We start from the raw sequence: 25,815 nt of genomic DNA on the forward strand, positions 1-25,815 counted from the left end.
TACCAGGAGACAGGCCAGTACATCAGGAGACGTGGAGGAGGCCGTAGGAGGGCAACAACCCAGCAGCAGGACCGCTACCTCCGCCTTTGTGCAAGGAGGTGCACTGCCAGCGCCCTGCAAAATGACCTCCAGCAGGCCACAAATCAAACACAACAATTTAATTCACATGAATTTTGTCGTTTCAAGTTTTCTTGTCTTCACACCTCCAAGGGTGTCCGTGCTCCAGGGTTTTATGAGAATGTCCCACCCTGAAGATTGCCATCGCAAACAGGTGTTTGAGTCTTGGGATAGCCAACATATGGTCAGCCATTCATACAATAAATCGAGATTGAATCATTACGCTGGGCGTCGGCGCCTGCTAGTCGCTACACTAGAGTATCACCCTCTCTCATTCTCCCACTACACCAACATAAACCAAAGGTAAATAGGTCACCTGAACCATTGGCTACTTTGCCACTTCTACCTTATCTAACCTTAACTATGAGGTGAGGTCCTCAGGCTAGCTACACACATATTTATCAAATTAATAACATACCAAGAGTAAACAGAAACTGTTTATAATGATTTTTTGCTCAAATAACATGTGACTGCAGACCTGCACGAGCGCTTATCCTTCTATCCCACTTTGACTTTTGACGTGGAATGTAATGGCCCTTGTAGGACACACAAGGTTGTTATGGGGGAATTAGGGCGCAGATATAGCAAGATGGAAGGAAGAAGGTAATCCTCTTCTGAGGATTGGTTTTCCTCCTAAACCAATGAGGAGGACAGCCCTCCAGCTGGCTAGTCGGCTTAGGGTCAATCATAGCGTCACATGACCATTTTGTAAAGTACCCAGTCTACAGTATGTCCGGTGCTGTCATGTCCAGCTTTTCATTGGATCTTCAATTCAGTCTTTGTCCTGTATTTCACATAGTGACAAGTAAAATGTGAGTTGTATTGCACAGTTACAAAGTAGGTAAATGAGTTGTGTACAGACGATGAGACCAAAGGTCATCATTATCCTATCCAAGCTCATTAGGTCTACCACATGGCACTGAGTCAGTTATATATATCTGGTTCGTTTTTAGCATGATCTGAGGCTCGGTACAGCAAAGGTGTTGAGCTCTGACCCGTCCTTAACTACGTGTCAAACGTATATAATTGGGGGCCCTTGTGATCTTTCCACTGGTGTGATTGCACTGCAGATAGTCAGGGAGAATGACTAAGCTAATGGTTGTTAATTGACATCACTGATTAGGATACTGTAAATCAAAAGTGACAGATTGCTAGCCTGTTTTGGACACGCACACGGAGGGATCATCCCATCTATCCATTATCATGTTGTTACTTGTATCTGCTCAAAGGTGTGGTGTTGAAATATACAGTACATGTCTGAGTTTTGTTATGTTTTTGGTCTTTTGAATCATAAGGTTAGTCAAGGTTCTTGCCTCATTCCAAGCAGTGAGAACCCTCCTCCACTTGCCTGGCTCCCTATATCATATAATTTACTACAATGTGTCATGACATTAACGGTTTTGACTTAATATAGGAAGGTACAGTATTTCCCCTGTTTCCAGCTCTTCCCAGACTGTGGTAAGTGGTTCGTGTTCCATTCCCGTAGTCGTGCAAAGGAACTGTCACGTAGCATTTACACCGCATTCATCATAAAGTGGGCAGTGCTCCTGCATACTGTATCTGTTTTTCCTCTCATCTATTTCTAATGGAGAAAGACAATAAGACTGCAGTTTGAAATATGGCACTAAAGAGCGAGCTATTAATGCCAATAAACAATAGCATGATAATAAACTGCTGGCAAAATGTTGCAATGTCCTTTTTGAGTTAAAAGACAGCCATGTCATCTAAAGAGAGCCTTTGCAGACCTTGTTACCGTGATTTCTGTAAAAAAAAATATTAATTGTGCACAATATATTGCCGTAATACCCAATATGTTTTGGTTTGACAACAGGGAAAGAGGAACCGGTATTCTCTCTTTCTTAAATATGCAATTCTGTCTTCCATAAATATGCAGTCCGGGATCTCAAGCACAACAAATATGTAACATATTGTATGAATTGGATTCGTGACATATCATATGAATTGCAAATATATACAGTATATATATCTTTTGTTTTGTTTTGCAGGATGTAACTTATCATAGGGAATGGATGATGTAGTACACAATTGGATGAACTAGTACACAAAAAACGGGGACCCATTTTGGCTCGTGAGTACCACTTTCAAAACTACTGGCTGAAATTATACAAAAGTTCTGGAGCGTCACTTTAAGAATGATCTTTTATTAGGTAATTCTTGTTTTTGAAAAACACTGAAAAATAACAAGTTGCCGCAAATACATACTTGCTGCCTTGCAGCTACGAAGTTAGCCAGAGATCTTAATTGTGTATTTACTTGTTTTATCAAAAAATGCATTCTATTGTCCTTCGTGAAACAGCGCAAAGCCCCCAGATGTCTGGATTTAAATATACAATTCTGGCTAGACAATAAATATGAATCATTGGACATTTACTGAATTTAACACAAAAATAAAAGTCATTTTAAATCTCAAAGGTGAAGCTATTTACAATGTGCATGTCAACTCGACATCATGTCTAGGTAGGTATTGAATCGATGATGAGTCAGTCCAAGTAGTGCAGCAAAATCTTTACAGTAGCTTCATGTGTGAAATATTGAAAGAAAACATCAGTTGTTTTGACTTTGTCAAAGACAAAGTTCTATTGTGGAGACTGAAGTTGACGTGTTTTGTTTTGTGTAGAGCAGAGCAACATGATTTTGTTCATAATTTATAAGAGCATGCATGGAAAGCAACTTAAACAGTTTTGAACACAGTTCCTTCTGGGATTACTTTACATGAGTGTGACCGTGTTTTAACCTCTGTTAAGTAGTTTGAATGATAGGACAATGAACTGCCAACTTACACAACATTCAGTAACTTGTGTGTCTTGTCAGGGTGGGACTGGAGGAGAATGATATCAGTATTTTGTAGTAATAACAATCAAACATAACAGGCAATAGTGACCATAGAGATCAATACATTATCGTTCTCTACAATAGTGACTAGAGCTGATTGAGTTGTGTGCATAGACGTATAAGAATAGGATTAAATCAAAGATTTGAAAACCATGCAATAAATTCCCTTTCTTGCAAAACTGGACACACTGGACACACACACACTCAAACACACACATACACTGGGGCGGCAGGTAACCTAGTGGTTAGAGCGTTGGACTAGTAACCGAAAGGTTGCAGGATCAAATCCCCAAGCTGACAAGGTAAAAATCTGTCGTTCTGCCCCTGAACAAGGCAGTTAACCCTTCATTGAAAAAAATAATTTGTTCTTAACTAACTTGCCTAGTTAAATAAAGGTTAAAAAAAAAACACTACATGACCAAAAGTATGTGGGCACCTGCTCATTGAACATCTCATTCCAAATTCATTGGCATTAATATAGAGTTGATGTTGCTGTGGGGACTTGAATCCATTCAGCCACTAGAGCATTAGTGAGGTTGGGCACTAATGTTGGCTGATTAGGCCTGGCTCGCAGGCGGCGTTACAGTTCATCCCAAAGGTGTTCAATGGGGTTGAGGTCAGGGCTTTGTGCAGGCAAGTTCTTCCACACCGATTTCTGTATGGATCTCGCTTTGTGTATGCTGTTGCCACAAAGTTGGAAGCACTGAATCGTTTAGGATGTCATTGTATGCTATAGCGTTAAGATTTCCCTTCACTGGAAGTAAGGGGACTAGCCCAAACCATGAAAAACAGCCCCAGACCATTCTTCCTCCTCCACCAAACTTTACAGTTGGGACTATGCTTTGGTGCAGGTAGCGTTCTCCTGGCATCTGCCAAACCCATATTCGTCCTCCGGACTGCCAGATGGTAAAGAGTGATTCATCACTCCAGATAAGGCATTTCTACTGCTCCAGGGTCCAATGGCGGCAAGCTTTACACCACACCAGCTAACGCTTGGCATTGCACATGGTGATTTTAGGCTTGTGTGCAGCTGCTCGGCCATGGAAACCCATTTCATGAAGCTCCTGATGAACAGTTCTTGTGCTGACGTTGCTTCCAGAGGCAGTTTGGAACTCGGTAGTGAGTGTTGCAACCGAGGACAGACGATTTGTACGCTCTACCCACTTCAGCACCTGGTGGTCCCATTCTGTGAGCTTGTGTGGCTTAACATTTCGCTAGACTCCCTGTTGAAATAAAGGTTGAATGAACATAAATAAAATTAACACAATTCTTTGTACTGTAATGAACAGGAGGGATAATCTGTAGAAGTAATCAGATCATTGCAACTCTGACCTAAAACAGTTGAGGCTGCAACAATGGTTTGATTTTAGATCTAATATATGACCATTATCTCCCTACCTCTCTTCCTCGTCAAATTTCTGCCCTGCTAGAGCTGCTCTGGTCAACTGTAAGTGCTGTTATCAAGTTTCTCTAGCAGGGCAGAAATTTGACTAACTGACTTGTTGGAAAGGTGGCATCCTATGACGGTGCTACGTTGAAAGTCACTGAGCTCTTCAGTACAGCCATTCTACTGCCAAAGTTTGGCTGGGGAGATTGCATGGCTGTGTGATTGCATGGCTGTGATTGTATACACCTGTCAGCAACGGGTGTGGCTGAAAAAGCCGAATCCACAAATTTGAAGGGGTGTCCACATTCTTTGTGTATATATAGTGTATTCAGACTGATGCGTACCATGTTCAAATGATCCTTCAATTGATTTACAAAACCTGACTAAAAAGAGCATGCACAACCCTCTTTGGGTAAACCTTCTAGACAGGAAATAATTTCTTGAGGTCAAATATTTACATAATTGCAAATTCACATACACTCACTGTAACATAATCCTGTATCACCCATCACGAATGTGTACATTTTATACAGTTTACCATCACATTTTTAAACAGCCTACCAGAGAAGTCAGGTGGAGACAACACAAAACACAAACAGAAATGTGACTAGAAAATTTGCATCACTACATCAAAAGTGCTTCGGATAGTAACTACAATTTCTTCCATTCATCAAAACAAAATCCAGGGGTAGGATCCCCCATACCTTTCTGTGATTGTCTCAACACTTAGTCTTTAAACCTGAGCCATATCCTGAACGTCTTCTGCCAATATATTATGCTGGTGAATGAGGAAGTGTGGGATGGATGTATGTCTATTGCATATAAACATAAGGGTTGGCTTTGTGCTGCCCAGCGTTCATCACACAGTGTGGCATAACGTTCCTCTGAGAGTGCCCCATGGCATGACTCATGTCGTTGCTGCTGCCGTCCGACCACGGGGGTGAGTCCATGGGTTCCCGCTTTATGGCGTGGAGCAGTCCGTGACCTTTGAACTCGTAGCCCAGCTTGTAGTCCTGCTGCACGTAGCCCTTGTTGTGCTCCACGGGGCCGCTTGCATACACGTCCATGCAGTTGATGCTCTGGCTGCTACAGAGGGGGTCTGAGTGGGACAGCCTCTGGGGACTGAACTGGGACATGTCCTTGTTAATCACACTCTTCAAGGGCCTGCCGCCCCCCACGTTATTATAGTTCTGGAAGTGGCCGTTGTTGTAGGGTGGGCTGATGGGGCTGATACCCGCCTTGCCCCGCTGGCACGGCGAGTACTGCTCGTAATAGTCCGCCTCCGACTTCATCTGAAGGCTGTTGTTGTCGCCGTAGCCGTTGCCGTAGCGACGGTCCACGGGCTCCCGGCACGTCCACGGACGGCCATAGGCGTCACAGCCGTTCTCCGAGTCAGAGTCCTGCTCCACCTTGATGGGCATCTCAGGCAGCAGGCGGCCATCGTAGCACTCGCCGTAGCCATTCTCGTTCTTCACCGCCTCTCCCAAGCAGTAGGGGTCCGAGCCGTCGGGGGTCTGGAGGCTCCCGTACATCTTGGGCACGTAAACCTCACCACCTCGCCCTCCTCCATGACACATGCTGGGGGACATGCGGTATGGCTTACCATAGTGGCCCGCCTTCCCGAGTCGATTCGAGGGGATGTAGCCGCCACTCTGCCCAGCTCGGACGGTCCCTGAGGCAGGCCGCATGGGCCACGGGGAGTCCGGGCCTGGGCCTTTGTGGTGGGGGACGCCGCCCATAGAGGTCTTGCAGTAGTTGAGGGGCTCGTCCTGGCCGTAGTAGCCTCCCTCCGACTTGTACTTGAGGCGCTGCTGGGACCCCCCTGGGTTGGTGCAGTTGAGGAGCAGCGGGTCCCCGCCATCCACCATCATTACACTGCCAGCGTGCCTCCTGAAGTGCTCCTCTCTCTCACTGCAACATGGAGGAATAGGGGAGGAAGAGAGGTAGGGAGATAATGAAAAATGTATTAGATCTAAAATCAAAGCATTTTTGCAGCCCCAACCGTTTTAGGTCAGAGTTGCAATGACATCTGATTACTTCTACAGATTATCCCTCCTGTTCATTACAGTACAAATAATTGTGTTTATTTTATTTATATTCATGCACCTTTTATTTCGACAGAGAGTCATGCATACACATCAACACACATCAATATGCACTATACGCATCACTAAACACATCAACACACATCACTATACACAGTAATATAAACATCAATACGAGAGAGATGATCGTATAGGGAACAAGACACTTTTTTGCTATGTCAACAAGAGAGGAATACAATTCTCCCGCTTTATCCTGTCTCATCAGAACAGTGTGTGTGGATTATAATAATCGTATATTTCTCATGTCCTTTCAGCTATCCGTTGTGTCCGTTCAAATAATCAAGTCAACAACAACATTGACATCGAATTCTCAGAATAACAAAAACGAAGCCATATTTATTTCTGGGAATGATTTAATCTTTTCCAGGATCTAAACACAGGCAGGCAGATTATATAACTCCCTGCCAAAGCTGGGGATCAGTTAGCCTAGAGAACTGCGTTATCTTCCTTCCCTACAAATTGTATTTCAATGCCCTCTGTGATAAATAGATACATGTTTAGTTCTTAAGACCCTGACTGTGGTTCAATGACACTTTCTGGGCTAAAGTCTGTGCAACATGTTGAGGCTAGGCCTACAGAGACCAAAACCTATTGAATGTCTCTTTAGTGAACTCTGCTGGTGAGAGCATAACCCATTCTGTCATTTCTCAACACCACAAACAATATCTCTCCTTCTCTGTCTCTCTCCCTCAACTCGTCATTCAATTCTGTCATTTAGCTGGTTTTGGCGGAGGGTAAAAGGACCATGGACTGAGGAGACACTGAGGTCGTGGAGGAGACCAAGGTCGTGGAGGAGACACTGAGGTCGTGGAGGAGACACTGAGGTCGTGGAGGAGACACTGAGGTCGTGGAGGAGACCAAGGTCGTGGAGGAGACACTGAGGTCGTGGAGGAGACACTGAGGTCGTGGAGGAGACACTGAGGTCGTGGAGGAGACACTGAGGTCGTGGAGGAGACACTGAGGTCGTGGAGGAGACACTGAGCTCGTGGAGGAGACACGGAGGTCGCTTCATAACAGCTTTAACTGGAATTAATGGGAAGCTCTTTTGACGTATGATCGTCGATTCCCCTCAGAAGCAAGGATTGCCTCTTGCCAGGGTATGCTTCAGGTTTATAAAGTGTGCAGACTTATGTCTTACATAAGGATAACTTAGTATCAGAATCTGTCAAATCCCTAACCCGTAAGTAATGTGTATTGGACTTATACTCTGAACAAGCGTTGTGTCATGAAACATCATGGTTCTATGGCAGAACAATAGTAATATATTAAATATACCTGGAATAATATCAAAGTCTGGTGGAATGTCTTTTTTTGAAATATCTGTACTGCCTCATGAAAGAAAAGTCCGTTAAATAGTCACCTCATCGTAGCTTTGAAGGACTTCTACAATGTTTGAATCAGATGTTGTGCAGGTACAAGTCTATGATCCATGTACGTACAACCTGAACATATCTGTTTTAGGGCTTCACCACTATCCCCCTACAGTTACAAAGGGTTGATTTATAATAGAAAAGTATGCCATTTTGTACTTCTTCATATCAACTTTGGAACCACTGTTGAAGAGTGAAAAGAGGATACTATTTTTGAGATATTACACATTATTCATAGTGAACACAAGAGGGGGTGGTAGGGCCCTAGCTGACTACTACTGAGTGTGCCCTCCAACTCAACTTTTACCCTCAAAGCCAGGTTTCCTCCCTAATGATCCATGAAGCACAGGCCCACGTCCAAAAACAGAAAATCCATTTGTTGTCCTAATTGAGTATTTTGAGCCGTCTAAAGCTCATTTTAGTGTGTGTGCGTGTTTGTGTGGTGTTTGTGTTTGAGGGGGTGGAAAGAGATAGAAGCCAGCTTCTGTGTGAAGCTATTGTTCTTGATGTCACAGGTCGTTTCTGATTGGTCTAGGCGAACAGGGGGTTGAGCCCAATACTTGGTTAGCAAGGCAGCCTTTGCCCTTGGTGACCCAGATCTGTCCAGTTAATGTGCTGGGCCTAGCTTAGCCTGGCTCCTTGGCTGACCTTGCCCCTTTCTCACTCCAAACACTTGGACTGTGCCAACTCTGTCCCGAATCTAACTATTAGGACCACACTGAGGTTGCTGTTCAAAGAAATGAAAGAATGGTCTGAGAATGGTTGGTCTGCAGATAAGGCAAAACTAGATTGACTGATCCATGCTCCAAGGACTTCCATCTCCCATCCGTAAATGTTTAAGTTAGTAGTAACCTTATAAGGCATGACATAGCCCTGATCATCAATAAAAAATGGGAGTTTGAAATAAATCACTTGAAGCCTAGAAAGTGAGTACATTTACAAGTATAGTCAGTGTAAGCCTATATGATGATGTCAGAGTCTAGCTGTGTCCTTCCGTCCTTACCCATGATCTAGTGCAGGGATGATGCCCCCTCCGCTCTTCTGCTTGCCCCTCATCATCATGCCCTTCATCTTAATCTCTGTGATGGAGGGCAGCAGAAGAGGCACAGCCACACAGAACAGGGCCAGCTGCGGGGGTAGCAGGGCCCCCGAACCCGACTTCTTCTTCTGTCCCTGGAGGAACTTCAGCCGCCCCTGGAACTGCATGGTCTAACAGAGAGAGACAAGGTTAGAGGTTACAACTTTGAGGTGGAGTGTTTAGCACCCAAAATAGGTATAAAGAACATGTTCTTGTCGAGAACTTGTTTTTGCCAGATGCTATTTAGGACACTATAATTTGAAGCACTATTATGGTATGCTATTAATGAATTATGGCTGACAACTTGTCTGATCTCAGCACTTTTGGTAATGAAGAAAAATGAAAAAAAGTCTTGATGCAAGCCAAGTTTACTCAGTCACAACAGCCTAGAGAACTAACAGAACGACCAAAGCTGTCTTTGCCTGCCATCGAAATGGACCCGTTGACAGGAGGATCTCTGTTGACCTTCCCTACAGTGTTCAAATCAAGGCCAACTTCAAGCCCCATCCGTTTCCATTGACGGATCCAAACCTCCAAACCACTCTGGTCAGAACTATGGAAGGTGGACTAATGGCTGCAAATAGTAAATACATCTGTGTCCAAGCACCAAATCCTCTGGCCTGCTATGTCCGGGATATGGGAACATTCTATGTATACCTACACTCAAGCTACAATTTCAACAAACATGACACCAAATGGGAGATCTTTCTTTGGTAAGTACATCCCAGTCAGTTCGCATTAGAGGCATCATGGCTGGGTGGGTTCTCTGGATGGGTTTGTCCACTCACCAAAAAGCCAGAGGTGCTGTCCAGCAGGCAGCGTACACGGGAGATGAAACAGCGGTTGAGGAAGGAGGAGAAGTCAGGAGCAACTCCCCCCGCCTCCTGAGAATGGAACAGGCTGCTCACCACAAAGTCTTCTCCTATAAAAATAAATAAACTAACATTCACTATATTGCCGGTTTTCCAGTGTCTTACTGTAGACAAGCTTTAAAAGACTTACAGTAAAGGTAAACAATTGCAGAGTCTATTGTGTTAGAGATAGGCCTTCATATTTCTCACACGCACCTTATCCCTGTGGTGGAGAGGTGGCATTGGAATGAGGTGTGTTTGTGAGAAATACGAAGGCCTATCTAACATATTCGAGCAAAGTCGGATGGGGACTTTCCGCTCCTACATTGACCATTAATCACAGTCTGGTTAGTGGATGTGAATAGAGTTAACAGCACAGTTAACAGTCTAGTCTTACTGTTTGCTGAATCAGTGCTCCTCATTTCTGCCCGCTCACTCCCACTGTTGCTAGGCAGAGGGCCTCCCTCCACTAAGACCCTGTGACCCTTCCTACCTTTACTGTTGCTGGTAATTATATACACACCCGTTTCTGCGGCTGAATGGTGGTCCTGGGATGAACCTTGCTGGCTGGGGTGCATGGCCCAGTGGAGTTGTCTTCTGAACTCCTGCCGGTCATCTACATGGATATAATCAAAGACGTTCTGGTGCATCACGTCCGTCTGCATGGAGAGAGAGATCGAGACAATTACACATCAAGGCCCCAGAACTGTTAGCCATTACTCCCACCCATAACCCAGAGCCCTCGACACTTAACCTCTGCCATAGTTCACTGGATTGGCCCAACGACCTCACACGCAGAGGGTTCTAGAGGTGACACCAAAAGTGACAGACCCAAATAGTTTTGTTATGGGTCTGGCTAACGGGCTGCTAATCTGTCTGTCTGTTGCTCGGATTTGGATTGGTGTGATTTTGTAAGAGTTTCAAAGCTGAATCGAATCTTGTTTAGGACATTTTGTGGTTGGAATAACTTATGAATAACTTGGAATATAAAATAATATATTACGCTTTGTTTAAAGAATGTGACTGTTTGAATGACTAAAGTATGACATTGCAGTGAATGACTTTACACAACTTGAGCTAAATCATGTATTCAGAGCAATATCCCCAACAGCTCTGAAAAAGTGGCATATTTACTGGAAGATTCTCAGAGATCAGCTGGTTGTTTTTGCCAATATGTTAAAACAATTTTGTGTGCTGCTGCTGAAATTCCACAAGGAATTCTTCCACTAAACTACACAACGGGCAACATTTACAGTGGCTCTCCGATGTCACTGAGCCACGGGGCCAGCGAGGGCAAGTCCTGTTTGTCAAACATCGCGTGACACCAGCTCCTGAAGAGCAGCCCAGCCCAGCCCTGCTGAAAACCCCCTTACAACCCAACCCAGTCCGCATTTGTAATGCCTCTTTCTTTCCAGCAATAGCTGTGCTTTCTGTCAGGGAAATGACAGATCCCCACTGAAATATTCAACCTTCCCCCCATAATTTCCACATTGTAGACACGCAAGGTTTTTTGAACATTTGCCTTGCAAAACAATTCCTCCCACTGAAGCACATGGCAAGCGCCGCCACAGTTCCCACCGGCAGACAGATCGGGTGTCTATTGTGTGAGATTCTCTCGTAAAAAAAAGAATAAGTGATATTTTCCCTGGCCCTCGCGTCTTGATCTTCAAAAGCGTAATTACAACGGAACAAATAGGATCAAAGCGACAATGCTGTTTCTGCACCATTCCAGTGCTTTCTTGTGGTGTCGTCCCTAAAAACAGTCCTATATTTGTCTTCAGTGCTGCCTATTAGTGTGTCTGTCTTCTTTATAGCTTCTTAATTATGGATGCCTGGAATGTTTTGTCAAGGTTTAAGTGGTATTATCAGACTCTTCTCACAATCACACCCAACTGCATGATGTATACATAATGCCACAACTTGACAGTTAGAAGCCATAAATGAAATATTCAACTATAGTATTTATTTTGTGTACATGTATGATTTACACTCTATATACAAAAGTATGTGGACACCCCTTCAAATGAGCATATTTGGTTATTTCAGCCCCACCTGTTGCTGACAGGTGTCTAAAATGTAGCACACCGCCATGCAATCTCCATAGACAAACATTGGCAATAAAATGGCCTTAATGAAGAACTCAGTGACTTTCAACGTGGCACCGTCATAGGATGCCACCTTCCCAACAAGTCCGTTCGTCAAATTTCTGCCCTGCTAGAGGGGCCCCGGTCAACTGAAAGTGCTGTTATTGAGAAGTGGAAACGTCTAGGAGCAGCAACGGCTGAGGCTAAATGGTAGGCCACACAAGCTCACAGAATGGGAGTGTTGAAGCGCGTAGCGGGTAAAAATTGTCTGTTCTTGTTTACAACACTCACTACCGAGTTCCAAACTGCCTCTGCGAGCAACGTCAGCACAATAACTGTTTGTCGGGAGCTTCATGAAATGGGTTTCCATGGCCGAGCAGCCGCACACAAGTCTAAGATCACCATGCGCAATGCCAAGCGTCGGCTGGAGGGGTGTAAAGCTCGCCGCCATTGGACTCTGGAGCAGTGGAAACTCGTTCTTTGGAGTGATGAATCACACTTCACCATCAGGCAGTCCGACGGACGAATCTGGGTTTGGCGGATGCCAAGAGAACGCTACCTGTTATAGCAGCAAAGGGGGACCAACTCCATATTAATGCCCATGATTTTGGAATGAGATGTTCGACGAGCAGGAGTCCACATACTTTTGGTCATATTGTGAGTTTAAGTTTGTTTTGTATTAGAAAATTGAGCAGACTTACACACCTTTTAAAGGATTAATTTCATGTTTTTTTAAAGGAAAACAATGATTTATACTGAGGGATCTATAGTCACAAGTGTGTGTGTGTGTGTGTGTGTGTGTGTGTGTGTGTGTGTGTGTGTGTGTGTGTGTGTGTGTGTGTGTGTGTGTGTGTGTGTGTGTGTGTGTGTGTGTGTGTGTGTGTGTGTGTGTGTGTGTGTGTGTGTGTGTTGGTGTCGGTGTCGGTGGGTTTGTTGGTTGGTCGGGTGGGTGTTTGGTGTCAGGAATAGTGTTATAACCCTGTGTTTGTTAGGACAACTTATGGGCTACTGTGAAATGTAAAACTTCTGTGTTGGACTATTTTCTAACACAGTTCAATGTCAGACCATGCAACATCCTTCTGTAGGTGGTTCTAACTGACACTAAATGTCAGGACTAAACACTGTCACAGAAACCTTATTGTTCACACCACTTGTGAAATATAATTTGTGAAATATAATTTTCATCTTCCCCAATCCTCTACAGAATTGAGGTACGATGACACAAAGCCACTTGAACCGGACACAGTTGAATTTGTCTGTAAACGTGGTTGTGTCATGAACCGAGCACTCACAGCTCCGGAGTGACATACGGTTAAAGTCTCTGGCACGCAGCAAGGCACCACTTTCAGACCACTTCAGTTTTCATTCCATTTTAATGACGCTGTTATTGCACCCGACTCCTTGTAAGGCAAGTGCAGGCACTCTTGCAGAATAATCTCCCGCGCTCAAACGGCTGCCTTGTCTGGGGAGCTGGGGGCGCTGCTAATAGTGTTAAAGCACTTTATCCATGACTGTGAGGGGAAATTATTTAAGTAGGGGAGGACAGGCATGCCCAGTTGATAACATCAATAATTAACGTCGCGGAGGAAGTCGGAGATGCTGGAGTTCGCCTCGTCTTACGCCTGCCCGTCCCGGTCACTACCTCCTGACCGCCTCAGAACCTTTCTCTCTCTCTCTCTCTGAAGAGCCTGTGGTGCTGCTGAGCTGACCTCCCTGTCACCTCTTCCCTCTGGTGAAGGGTTCAGGGAGTTCTTTACACCCCACCAAATAATGTAACAGACCAACATAGAGAGGGATGGAGAGATGGAGCAAAGAGAAGGGAAGAGAGAGGCTAAAAGAGGTCAGGGGATGGAGAGATGGGGCAAATAGAAGTGAAGAGAGAGGCTAAAAGAGGTCAGGGGATGGAGAGATGGGGCAAATAGAAGTGAAGAGAGAGGCTAAAAGAGGTCAGGGGATGGAGAGATGGGGCAAATAGAAGGGAAGAGAGAGGCTAAAAGAGGTCAGGGGATGGAGAGATGGGGCAAATAGAAGTGAAGAGAGAGGCTAAAAGAGGTCAGGGGATGGAGAGATGGGGCAAATAGAAGTGAAGAGAGAGGCTAAAAGAGGTCAGGGGATGGAGAGATGGGGCAAATAGAAGTGAAGAGAGAGGCTAAAAGAGGTCAGGGGATGGAGAGATGGGGCAAATAGAAGTGAAGAGAGAGGCTAAAAGAGGTCAGGGGATGGAGAGATGGGGCAAATAGAAGTGAAGAGAGAGGCTAAAAGAGGTCAGGGGATGGAGAGATGGGGCAAATAGAAGGGAAGAGAGATCAGGGGATGGAGAGATGGGGCAAAGAAAGGGAAGAGAGAGGCTAAGAGAGGTCAGTGGATGGAGAGATAGGGCAAAGAGAAGTGAAGAGAGAGGCTAAAAGAGGTCAGGGGATGGAGAGATGGGGCAAAGAGAAGGGAAGAGAGAGGCTAAGAGAGGTCAGGGGATGGAGAGATGGGGCAAAGAGAAGGGAAGAGAGAGGCTAAGAGAGGTCAGGGGATGGAGAGATGGGGCAAAGAGAAGGGAAGAGAGAGGCTAAAAGAGGTCAGGGGATGGAGAGATGGGGCAAATAGAAGTGAAGAGAGAGGCTAAAAGAGGTCAGGGGATGGAGAGATGGGGCAAATAGAAGGGAAGAGAGATCAGGGGATGGAGAGATGGGGCAAAGAAAGGGAAGAGAGAGGCTAAGAGAGGTCAGTGGATGGAGAGATAGGGCAAAGAGAAGTGAAGAGAGAGGCTAAGAGAGATCAGGGGATGGAGAGATGGGGCAAAGAGAAGGGAAGAGAGATCAGGGGATGGAGAGATGGGGCAAAGAAAAGGGAAGAGAGAGGCTAAGAGAGGTCAGGGGATGGAGAGATGGGGCAAAGAGAAGGGAAGAGAGAGGCTAAAAGAGGTCAGGGGATGGAGAGATGGGGCAAATAGAAGTGAAGAGAGAGGCTAAGAGAGGTCAGGGTATGGAGAGATGGGGCAAAGAGAAGGGAAGAGAGAGGCTAAGAGAGGTCAGGGGATGGAGAGATGGGGCAAAGAGAAGGGAAGAGAGAGGCTAAGAGAGGTCAGGGGATGGAGAGATGGGGCAAATAGAAGTAAAGAGAGAGGCTAAGAGAGGTCAGGGGATGGAGAGATGGGGCAAAGAGAAGTGAAGAGAGAGGCTAAGAGAGGTCAGGGGATGGAGAGATGGGGCAAAGAGAAGGGAAGAGAGAGGCTAAGAGAGGTCAGAGGATGGAAAGCCAAGAGACAGTGGCAGGGTGAACTAGGCCTTTGACAAACACCTCAACATTTTGAACTGTTGTGACTATCTTCTTTTATGTGTCTGCTGCTGTGGCCGGCCCCCATTGGGACAACAGTTTCTACCAGGCCATGGCCCCTGTCTTAACTCACAATTTTCTTGGGGCTCTCTCAATGTGCAGAGTACATACACAGTCCCGCTACTCTAGTTAGCCTGGCTGTCGCCCTTAATCGCTGCTTCACGACTGTGGTAAATGTCAGCAGAAGTACCTTTAAATTAACGTCTGTTATCTGTTACCAACATGCCCTGGAAGACCATATAAAATATATAAAATTAATTTAAAAAATCTCAACAATGAGACATACCTGATGGAAGCCCAAGTAGTCGACGATGGTGGAGGAGGCATAGAAGACCATTCCATCACTGCTCACCACCAACGCAAAGCCAGTCAGGGACTAGAGGGGGAAAAAGAGAGACAAAGGTTAGTTTGCATGAATCCTGATAGCGGCACTTGGCTTTGGAGCTTGGCTCATCTTGTTTGGGTTATTGGCAATTTAATATCACAGATACGAGGGTGAGTTTTTACATTTCCTGACTGTGTTTGTCTTCCAAAAGCCCTCCCAAGGAACACTCAAAAGATGACAACACCGAGCAACTCCCTCACAGAGGTTTTCAATCGACTGCCCTCATTTTGAAAGTATTCATTAAATGGGATTCATACAGCTCATTCACAACAGGCTGTCCACAACTGAGGTGGGAGGGAGGGCGGTGGAAGCGGAGGAGTCGGTTCCCCAAACTGTAATTTATGAACTTCCCAGTGTTTGTACTGGGTCCAAGTCTCCGGCGATCGCGTGACTGGCGCTGTTCTCCTGCCAGAACCTGTCACCTCCAGTTTACTGTGAGCAACACCAGGTCAGCCCAGGCTGCTACACTGCTCCAGTCCTGGCTAACACAGGCTAGCACTGGGACTACTACTGCTGCTGTTTGGCTATGTATTGATCTATTTTCAATGCTGCTGTATGTTTGGGGTGTGTGTGTGTGTGTGTGTACAGTCCATGATGGATAAGGGTTGGTCTGGTCTGCTCTGGTGTGGTAGCTGTCTGTGGGCTGAGGTTTATGTTTGCCCTCTGAGGCCGCCCCGTTCATACAGAGAGTGGCACAACACAACATACACAGCCACTGGCCTTCTGTTTCCTCAACCTCAAACTTACAACACGCCTCACACTTCAATAGGCTTCTGTTCTTTGTCAACTTCTTTCTCGCCATTATTTGGCTCATGTCCTAATTCCCTAGTGCTCCCTCATTTTGAGTGACAGACATATTTAACCGCTTTACTGAAAAGCTAATCCCAGGGCCGTGTGTTTGGTGGTGTAACTTCAAAATGGCCATCACATTATCTTAGTGAATGAGTTGTGATGCCTTGCATGATGCATTAGGACTATGGATCAATTAACTCATTTAGAAGGGGAACGTCTGGATGACGACAAAGAACAAGAAAGAGAAGATCTATGAGACAATGCAAGAAATGTATCTTAAATAATGTAGCTTCTACCATAACCTACTAACACCCTTGACACCTGTGTCAATGTACATTTTTCTAATTTGACGATACAACAATTTGACAGTGTGTTTGATTTTGTGTGTAGATAAATATGTTGACCACAAAAAACATTGCAATTACTTAAAGGACTTTGGCAATAAAGCCCTTTACCTACTTCCCCAGATTCAGATGAACAGGTTACAGGGAGACACGAAGAAAATCCACCCTGGTAATTGCCCACTGATGTATGACATGTCTCTCTATCACTACTGAGCCTTACCAGATCCTTATATGGTGAGCTCATTTCACTGGCATGCCATTTAATCCCTTGTTTATTGTGCACGCTCACTGCTAATGCACTAATGTATACAGGTACGGCTCTGAGACGTGTGTATGTGTACTGGCATGTTTGCGTGCATGGATCTCTTAAGTTTGTGTGCATGAGTGTGGTGTGTGTGTGTGTGTGTGTGTGTGTGTGTGTGTGTGTGTGTGTGTGTGTGTGTGTGTGTGTGCGTGCGTGCGTGCGTGCGTGTGTGTGTGTGAGTGTGTATAGATAGATAGAGGCTCCCCTCTGTGTGTAGCATTGTGGATGAAGACAGTGTTTGACAGGTTTAAACTGCACACTCCTGCAACAGTCAGGGGGGTTGCTGACCTAGTAAATGCACTCCCCTTCCCCCAGCAACCAAGCATGGTGTAACCAAGTACTGCTCAGCAAAAACAGCAGGCCTGTGCGTGATAAGCTACTCTTGCATTTCGGCACGAATATCTATTATCGTTCTTTAACGCAGGTGTATGGGGGTGTGTGGGGTGTGTGGGGGGGGGATAATGATGGTACTGGATATAGGAAATGGTTTGTGTATTAGTAAATGTCTATTACAATTCATAATGAAGATGTAGATCTGGTATCACTTTCTTTGATTCCTAATGTGGTTTCACCAGTGCTTAATAGGACTTGCTAAAAGCATTCATAGCACTATAACAGCCCAATACATACGTGCTGATTAATGAATTCATAATACATTACACACCAAGATGGTTCATAGACAGAGCTGTCACTGTGTTCATGATGCTGCAGCACTCTAGCCAACCCCTCAGATATGATATGTTCTCTCTTAGCCAGATGCCACTGTATCACACTATCAATACTATCCCCTGGTTGGAATTCTCTCTCTTTCTCTCTTCCATTTGTTTTCACAAAGCGAGAGGGGGAGCATTTTAAAATCACTGCTTCCCAGCATTTATTTTTCTCCCGGTTCATGGAATTCCGATAGCATTAAGTAATGGAAACTTGCACCTGCTCCTGGCCCGGACAAGAAAACATTTCAAATTCAAAGTCGAAAGACCCTCGTGGGTCCTATAAACGAGGTGGAAGGTTAAAAGCTTTGACTTACAACTCTTAAGAGGCAGTTTGCACGCATTACCAAAAATACGCTCACTACATTTGGACACGGCAGAGGGCTGCGCTGAGGGAGAGAGAGAGAGAGAGGGAGGGGGGTGGAGGGGTGACATGCCTTTGTTTCCACACATTTGATAGGTTTCCTCCTCTCTCACATTGTCACCGCGAGATCAAAGCAGCAGTGCCAGGGTCACGGTGAAAAAGAGCTGTTCCTAGTGTTTTGAGTCATCTGCGGCAGCCGGCAGGGAGAGAGAGGGGAAACTCACTGGCATCCTCTCGCTGCCCCAGGGGAGCCCGTCGCCACAGCAACGGCAACCACCGTGAAGCTAGTCATTTCTGGAGTCACGCAACGAAAGGCGACACATTATTGCCACAGTCAATCGACGCTGTTTATAACCTGTGTTGTGACAGCCTGACACTTTAACCGAAGCCTCACTGGGCTTGTGTGTGTGTGTGTGTGTGTGTGTGTGTGTGTGTGTGTGTGTGTGTGTGTGTGTGTGTGTGTGTGTGTGTGTGTGTGTGTGTGTGTGTGTGTGTGTGTGTGTGTGTGTGTGTGTGTGTGTGTGTGTGTGTGTGTGTGTGTGTGTGTGTGTGTTGGTGTCGGTGTGTGTGTGTCGGTGGGTTTGTTGGTTGGTCGGGTGGGTGGGTGGGTTTGTTGGTTGGTCGGGTGGGTGGGTGGGTGGGTGTTTGGTGTCAGGAATAGTGTTGTAACCCTGTGTTTAATAAACACTGATTAGCACATTGAATGCCTAATTAGATCACAAACAATGATCTGAGCACACTGTTGTTCCCGTGTGTATTATAGCTCAGGACTAGCTCCAGTTGAGCTGGGCCTCTCACGAACATACTGCTGTTCACGTTCATCAGCCATGCACCTGTTTGGCTGGTATGGAGTCAGTCACTTCATAATGCAGTGGTACAGACACTTTAACAACATCTCGTATTTTGCAAGACTACTCTTCAACCTTGCACCTCCTCTCTCCTCTTATGCTCTCATTTTAGCACCAGCGACTGAGATTTCTCTCAGTGCATTTTCAGCAAGTTGACATTTATTGTCATGAATCTTGCACTGGAGGCAGAATTGAGCGATTTCCGCTAGACGGGCCAGTCAAAATTGGTTATTGTACAAATTCATGAAAACAAAAATGTGCTTTTTAGTCTTAATTTAAGGTTAGGATTAGGCATTAGGTTTAGCAGTGTGGTTAAGGTTAGGTTTAAAATCCAATTTCATGACTTTGTGGCTGTGCCAGCTAGTGACCACCAATGCTGTCTCCAGAATAAGATTCATGGTGAAAAATGCTAACCTGCCCATTTCCATGGCTCTGGGTTTTTAAGTCAGTTTCCCGTCAGCAACTCAGCAGGGGGCCAACTGGTCATGATGAGTCCACTCTGGTATCTATTGGAGCTAAACTGCACTTATCCATTCCCTCTCTATCCACCATCCCCACGTCCGTCATGCCATATTAGATCGCTCCAGCGGAGGTCAGAGCATGGGCAACAGCCCTCCCTTCCCCTGCCCCTCACCCCTCGCTGTTGTGTCACTGTTGTGACAGGTACACTCTCTAACCATGACAACACACACACACATACACACACATACACATTTGGATGCTTACCTCCAGAAGGAGCCCACTCTCTGTTATGCTGTTGCCCATAGCCATAGGCAGGCTGTCTTTTCTGGGCTCGGGGAGGGGGTTGGTGGCTGGACTGATATGTTTTCTGTTGGACGGCTTCTCATGAGTCACTGGAAAATATGAGATAGGAAAAACTCATAAATGGAGAGTCCCCACATAATATAAGAGGTACAAAGTGTATTTTCTCTATGACTAGACTTGACCTTAACTTGTTCTTAGTTAGTGGTGGACAAATTCAAGAGATTTGCCCAACATTTTTTATCAGCTAGCTTTATCAGTATGGAAATCCATGTCAACATCGATACATACAATTGTATTGTATGGGAGAGGAGAAAGGTAAATCATTAACATGTGTTAGGCATAAGCCGACACAAAATATTACCAGTTAAATACAATTATTAAGCAGTGAGGATGGGGTATTTAAGAAGAGCAACGTTTACGGGATTCCCCAGACACATTTCCACCACATGGCTCACTCTTTACCTTGGAAAAACCTCACAAAATGGCATTTTCTGAACTGATTGGCACGAAACAGTGCGCACACACTGGCAATAACATTTCCCTGAGACTATTAAACCCATAGAGCTCTCCTGTTATCCTGCACTGTAAAGACAAAACACACAGACTATCCTATTTTATTTGGTTTCTTACTCGCTGTTGAACGTATACATGGTCAATTCAAAAAGTAAACCAAATGCCAATTCCACATTTTCCTCATTGAAAAGCATTGAAGGGAATTGGAATTTCAGTGTACTTCCTGAATTGGCTGGAATTGACCCCAACCTTACTCCACACAGATTGGATCAGTGGCCGGCCTGTCAAACCTACACAGTCACGCACACTCACCGGGCCATGGTCCCAATGAAGGAGCAAGCGCCAGGACCTTACGGTGTATTCTACCAACACCCAGGACTCATTTTAACCCGCTCCCTATGCTCCACTCAGCCACAACCCCTCCCCCGTTTTTTCCACACCTCCGCTGGTTCTACAGCGCTACGCCGGCGAGCAGCAACTTTTCGTGACTTCCGACAATTTCCCTGCACTTAATTCCGGCCGAGGCATGCAAGCTATTTGAACCCCCCACTTGTGTTTTGTTCTTTCTCTTTTTTTTTCAATTCATAATATGATACAAAGGCTAGAGCTATACGTCCATGTTCCTTCTCTCTTTTAACCACAGGTTGAATCTTTACTTCAATACACAAGGCGTATCCTACCTACTTCACCACCTACTCTCCCCTCACACACTCGTATTCTACAGTCACCTCAGTTTAGTCTGACTGGTGGAAACCAGGGCAGGTAATGAATCAGAGTTTTTCAATTACCATGTTTTTTTCTCTAACACACACACACACACACACACACACACACACACACACACACACACACACACACACACACACACACACACACACACACACACACACACACACACACACACACACACACACACACACACACTCACACTCACACTCTACTCTAGCCCTTACGAAAGCCTTGGAGAGGATGCGAGTCCGGAAAGACAAACATACTGGATGATTAATCATTGGAGTTGTGCTTCCTCAGCCAACAGTGACTTTATTCATTACCCTTGTTTTGGTGTTGTCTCAAAGAAAACAGAAAACCTAATGATTCAACGTTTATATGCTCTCTATTCAGACACTCCGTTTAGGGTGAGGTGACCACTGCCAGGATATGTATACTAGAGGCCCAATTATGAGGGTATAAGTGGTCCTTCTTACTCTCCCTGCTTTAAATAATACAGCCCTCAAATGTCAGTAGCAGTCTGTGGTTGAGCCAAGAACATTACAGGTGTGTTCCTAAAACCCCAGGACTTCATATATAGTCATATATGGTGCATCATCTAATGCATGGCTAATACCCATCAGTCAAATACACAACTTGTGAAGTGGACACATTGGGGAGGAGGTGAGGTGCCCTATGTGCTCAAATGGGTACTATACTTGGGCATCCATGGCCGGGGACTCCTCCAGTAGCCTCAGGCCCAGTAAGCTGAGATTCCCCTGCCTTTCTTCAATCAGCACCTCATCTCAACTTAGCGCTTCCCCTGACCTATCCACAGTGCTTGTTCAAGTAGAAAGGGGGGGACAAGGATGCTCGTTTTGGTAAGGCTCCAATGAGTAGGCTAGGCTTTGGCTGCTAATGAGTAAAGGAGGACAAACTAGTACGGTGGTAGTGGTGATGTGTGCGTGTTGGAGATGGCATCTGTTGACTTGATCGTGTTAAGCAGGGTGTTAACGCCAGAACCTTTGGGCTACCGTGGATGCTCCCTAACAATGGGGGTGGCTTGGGGTGTGTGTTGGGGGATGCAAGGGGGGCCAGCTTCTGCGGGTGGAGCCAAGTGCGGCGGAAAAAGTGGGGTTCGTCACGCACCCTCTTTACGTGTAACATCCCTCTCTTACCCACTTCCTCCCGTCTACCAAACGAGGAAGCGGAGATAGAGGCTGTGGCGTGGCATGTCACGAGATCAAATCATTAATTCATCTGTTCACCATGCGACACGCTCTTATTCCTGGTGTAATAGCCCATTATAGGCACACGAAGGTATGTTTCACAAGGCAATGAGCAACTGAGAGAACCAGTCTGGGGTTCAGAAGGAAGGAAAGAGGGGAGGGAGGGTAGAATTATAGGTATTGCGTGCAAAGCTGGAAAGTGTCATATCTCATTGTCTGTATCCTCTCACAAGCTTTCTGAGATTGCTACCCGTGCAGTTCATAAATAAAAAAAAGCACTCACATTTCTTGAGTAATTTGGTCCCCATTTTTGGGGTTGAATGGGATGGAAAGCCTAAAATGACTGTTTTAGTAGTCTACTCATTAGATCTATATTCATTCATACAAATTGCTCAAAAAGTGAGACTTAAAAAAAAAATCAAAACAGCCCTGTCTTGCATTTTCCCTGTGTGTCAATATAGTATTGTCAAGTCTCTACAGAAGTGCAGGCTTTTATTGCTGCTCCATGGGAAGGCCTAGCGTTCAGCTCCCAGCCCTGTAAATATTACAGGGGTGCCATCTTTTGGCAGAGCCTGTGGGCTTTTAAAGAGTTCCAGTCACATGTGAGAGCTCCACTTTGTTCCCCTCCCCTCTGAAAGGCCTTGCGTGCACGCAGAGAGAGCACACATATCTTCACTTGAGGCGATGGGGTGGTGGGGTTGGGGAGGGGAAGGCAACTGGCTGACAGCCACCTCCTTTGCCTATTCCTGCCTCCCCTTTCTCCCTCCTTCTGCAGCTCAGGAAATCCACAGCAGAATGAGAAACACCAGAGGGAGCGGGAGGGAGAGCGAGAGAGAGAGAGAAGAGAGGGAAGGAGAAAGAAAGAGGGAGAAGCGAGGGAGGGAGAGAGAGAAGAGCAGGAGGGAGAGAGAGAGAAGAGAGGGAGGAAGAGTGAGAGAGAGAGGAGAGGGAGAGGGGAGGGAGCTGCTGTACAGGCAGAGTAGGAGCTGGCTGACCGAAGCCCCGTTGTCACGCAAACTAACCGTCTGTCAATCTTCTCTCTGGTCCCTGACAGAGCGCTGGCATCTGGCCAAACCCTTGCGTGCAAGCCGGCAAGCCACATTAGCCTATAAAGAATTTCATAATAACAACAGCTGTTAAATATTGATGAATGCTGGCAAGCACTGAATGCTCTCTGCAAAGGTTAAGCCTGCAGTGTAATGGAACCTAATTCTTCATTATGATGTATCGAATATGCGGAACTCTCTTTTTTAGGTAATGTGGCATGAATTTGAGGACGGACTAACTAAAGGAAGAGGGCAGCTACTTCAGCAGAGGATTTGTTCCGCTGTAGTTTCTGCAGAGAAACAGAAGCCATTTGTTGTCGGTTCAGTTGCTGAGTTTTATTGCCTTGTTATAATGCCATAACACTGTAGTATAATTTGTGTTATTGTTGTCATTCTAAATCAAATGCCCCGTTCGCATTAGAACTATAAATCCTTAATCTGACATGTTGTTTTTATAACATAAAAAGGAAGTTTTTTCCATGTAAAAGATAGTTATATCTTAGTGAATATGTTGTTGTAACCAGCTGTTGTAACCTAGACTTGTCAACTCTCCATTTCTGTTTCATAAAACAAAAGCCAACTCCAATTGGGGGGGGAAATCACACATTTCATCTTTCACTGTGGATTAGAATCAAGTGAGTGATTTCATGGAGAGCAGGACAGCTAGCGGAAGCCATATCACTAGAGGGAACTTTTTCTCTTCTCTGTGAGCACATGAAAACAAAAGGCTCATTTGTAGCTGAAGATACAGAGCAAAGGGAAGTGATATCAGAACAAAGAAAAAAATGATATCATATAAACAGAGGTTTTCATAGAAACATGATTGCTTCCATTGCTGTTATAATTGGCTCAGAATTGGAGGGTAATGGAAGTGTCTACATAGACCCCTGTCCTAACTGACAAAACATACAGTAACTTAAATGTTTGAGCTTTCGGCTTGAATGTTACTGGCATATAACTGGTGCAGCTACTTCCATTCAGTATATTGTTTGACATTCAAAATAGACTACCATAGGTTTGTATATTACCCTGACATATCTGAAGCTAAAGGTAACTCGAGCAAAAGATCTCATGGCAAAATGACAGCCTTGACCACCACCACGGCAGAAATGTGGCCTCAATAACATTCTGGAAGGCTCCATGTCATGGAATGGGAAAACAAACCAAATCCATGTTTTCCGCTACTTATCCACTCCATTGGGAAGACCAACAACATGCAAATACGTTTAAGCAAATGGCCACAAGGAGTGTATGCATTAGCATGAGATGAGGAAATTAAGCAGGAAGCATTTTTTTCTAGTGCCCAAATGAAATCATCAGTGAATTTCCATTTGGTTATAGGCCTACTTAAGCGCCATTCAATTATCTGATGGTTTGTTTTGCCAGTGATCTTAAAGTTCCTTATGTGGATATCAGTCACATATTTTATTCATCTCCTGCAGGTCAGACCAGGATAGACCAATCCGTGAGTCACTTTCCTTACCCTCCACTAGTTTCCCAGACAGGATTAGAAGAAGGAGACACACACGGTGAGAACGTTCCCTGGGAATCAATGGGCAACTCCATTGTTTCAGCCGCAGCGGCACTCTGACTGCCTGAATGTATACAGCAGTTCTATTTCTATCTGTAGTAAATAACGGTTTCCTTTGATAAACTAAACTTGCTAATTCATTTGTTTCTGGGTTCCTCCTCTTCCAGACGCCAAGGGTCGTTGCGATAAAGCTTGACTCTGTTATGGGCAGGGGCCGGGGGACTGGCTTCTCTGTTGCTTTATCAACAATATCTTGTTGCCCGTTGAAGTTCTCTCCCGTCCCAGTCATATGGGTTGGGACTAGCCATCTATTCATGTAACAGAGAGAGACCAAGGGGTTGCGTTTTACAGTGATATAAAACCGGAGCTGGAGACCTCACACACTGCATTGTCTGAGGCCTCAACACCCATTAATAACCGACTTTGTGTGTGTGTATGTGTGCGTGTGTGTCCGTCAAAAGCTATTTATAGCTTTTCCTTTTGATTCATGTTCTGACAAGAATGGTGGGAGTGCAACATTCAGAAAACTGCAGGATAATAAAACTACAAATGGGGATTGCAACTTGCCACAATAAAGAGGCTATTGCTGTACTTTTCTATTTACATAATCTTCATTTTCACAAGCAGGGTGTAAACATACTTAACCAGCGATTCATTAATTGTTTAAAAGGAGAATGAACAGAGGGTACTTTCTCTTAAACTAACTTTAATGTATTTACAAAATATAGGCCTAATGTACGTACACACATGCGAGTCAACTCTTTTAGTAAGCTGTAAACTCTTTTAGTAAGCTGTAAACTCATTTAGTAAGCTGTAAACTGTAAAAATGTAATTGATTTGAAGTTTTATTAGAGCACAATCTGAATTGAAAAGCTCCCATTTACACTAAAAACAAACAACTTTGGGACTGAAATAGACGTGTTTCCAAATGTGTTGTACTGTAGAAACCATCCATGTTTTATAGCATTTGAAATGATGGCAAATACAGAGAGGGGGAGTGAGAGTCATATGGGATGTTGTGTGATCTTGGCTCTGTAGCTGAGTTATTGTAAGTGTTTGGTAGGGTCCAAGGTCCTAAAGTAAATCCACTTAATCAAAGTCAGA

General features: G+C 45.0%; 1 protein-coding gene across 1 annotated transcript in view; it reads right to left on the minus strand.

Moving 5' to 3' along the window:
* Positions 1 to 2,291: 2,291 nt before the first annotated feature.
* The window catches only part of LOC129859270 (uncharacterized), a 69,753-nt gene continuing 46,229 nt past the window's right edge, over positions 2,292 to 25,815 (minus strand). The window contains exons 4-9 of the mRNA XM_055928826.1: positions 19,646 to 19,773; positions 15,459 to 15,548; positions 10,285 to 10,420; positions 9,699 to 9,832; positions 8,836 to 9,041; positions 2,292 to 6,268 (exon numbers count right to left, since the gene is read on the minus strand). Of these exons, the coding sequence (XP_055784801.1) occupies positions 5,170 to 6,268; positions 8,836 to 9,041; positions 9,699 to 9,832; positions 10,285 to 10,420; positions 15,459 to 15,548; positions 19,646 to 19,773 (1,793 nt within the window). The 3' untranslated portion in view covers positions 2,292 to 5,169. The remainder of the gene's footprint in view (positions 6,269 to 8,835; positions 9,042 to 9,698; positions 9,833 to 10,284; positions 10,421 to 15,458; positions 15,549 to 19,645; positions 19,774 to 25,815) is intronic.

The sequence above is a fragment of the Salvelinus fontinalis genome, chromosome 7 (genome assembly GCF_029448725.1).
Source record: "Salvelinus fontinalis isolate EN_2023a chromosome 7, ASM2944872v1, whole genome shotgun sequence".
In the NCBI taxonomy this organism is placed as follows: domain Eukaryota; kingdom Metazoa; phylum Chordata; class Actinopteri; order Salmoniformes; family Salmonidae; genus Salvelinus; species Salvelinus fontinalis.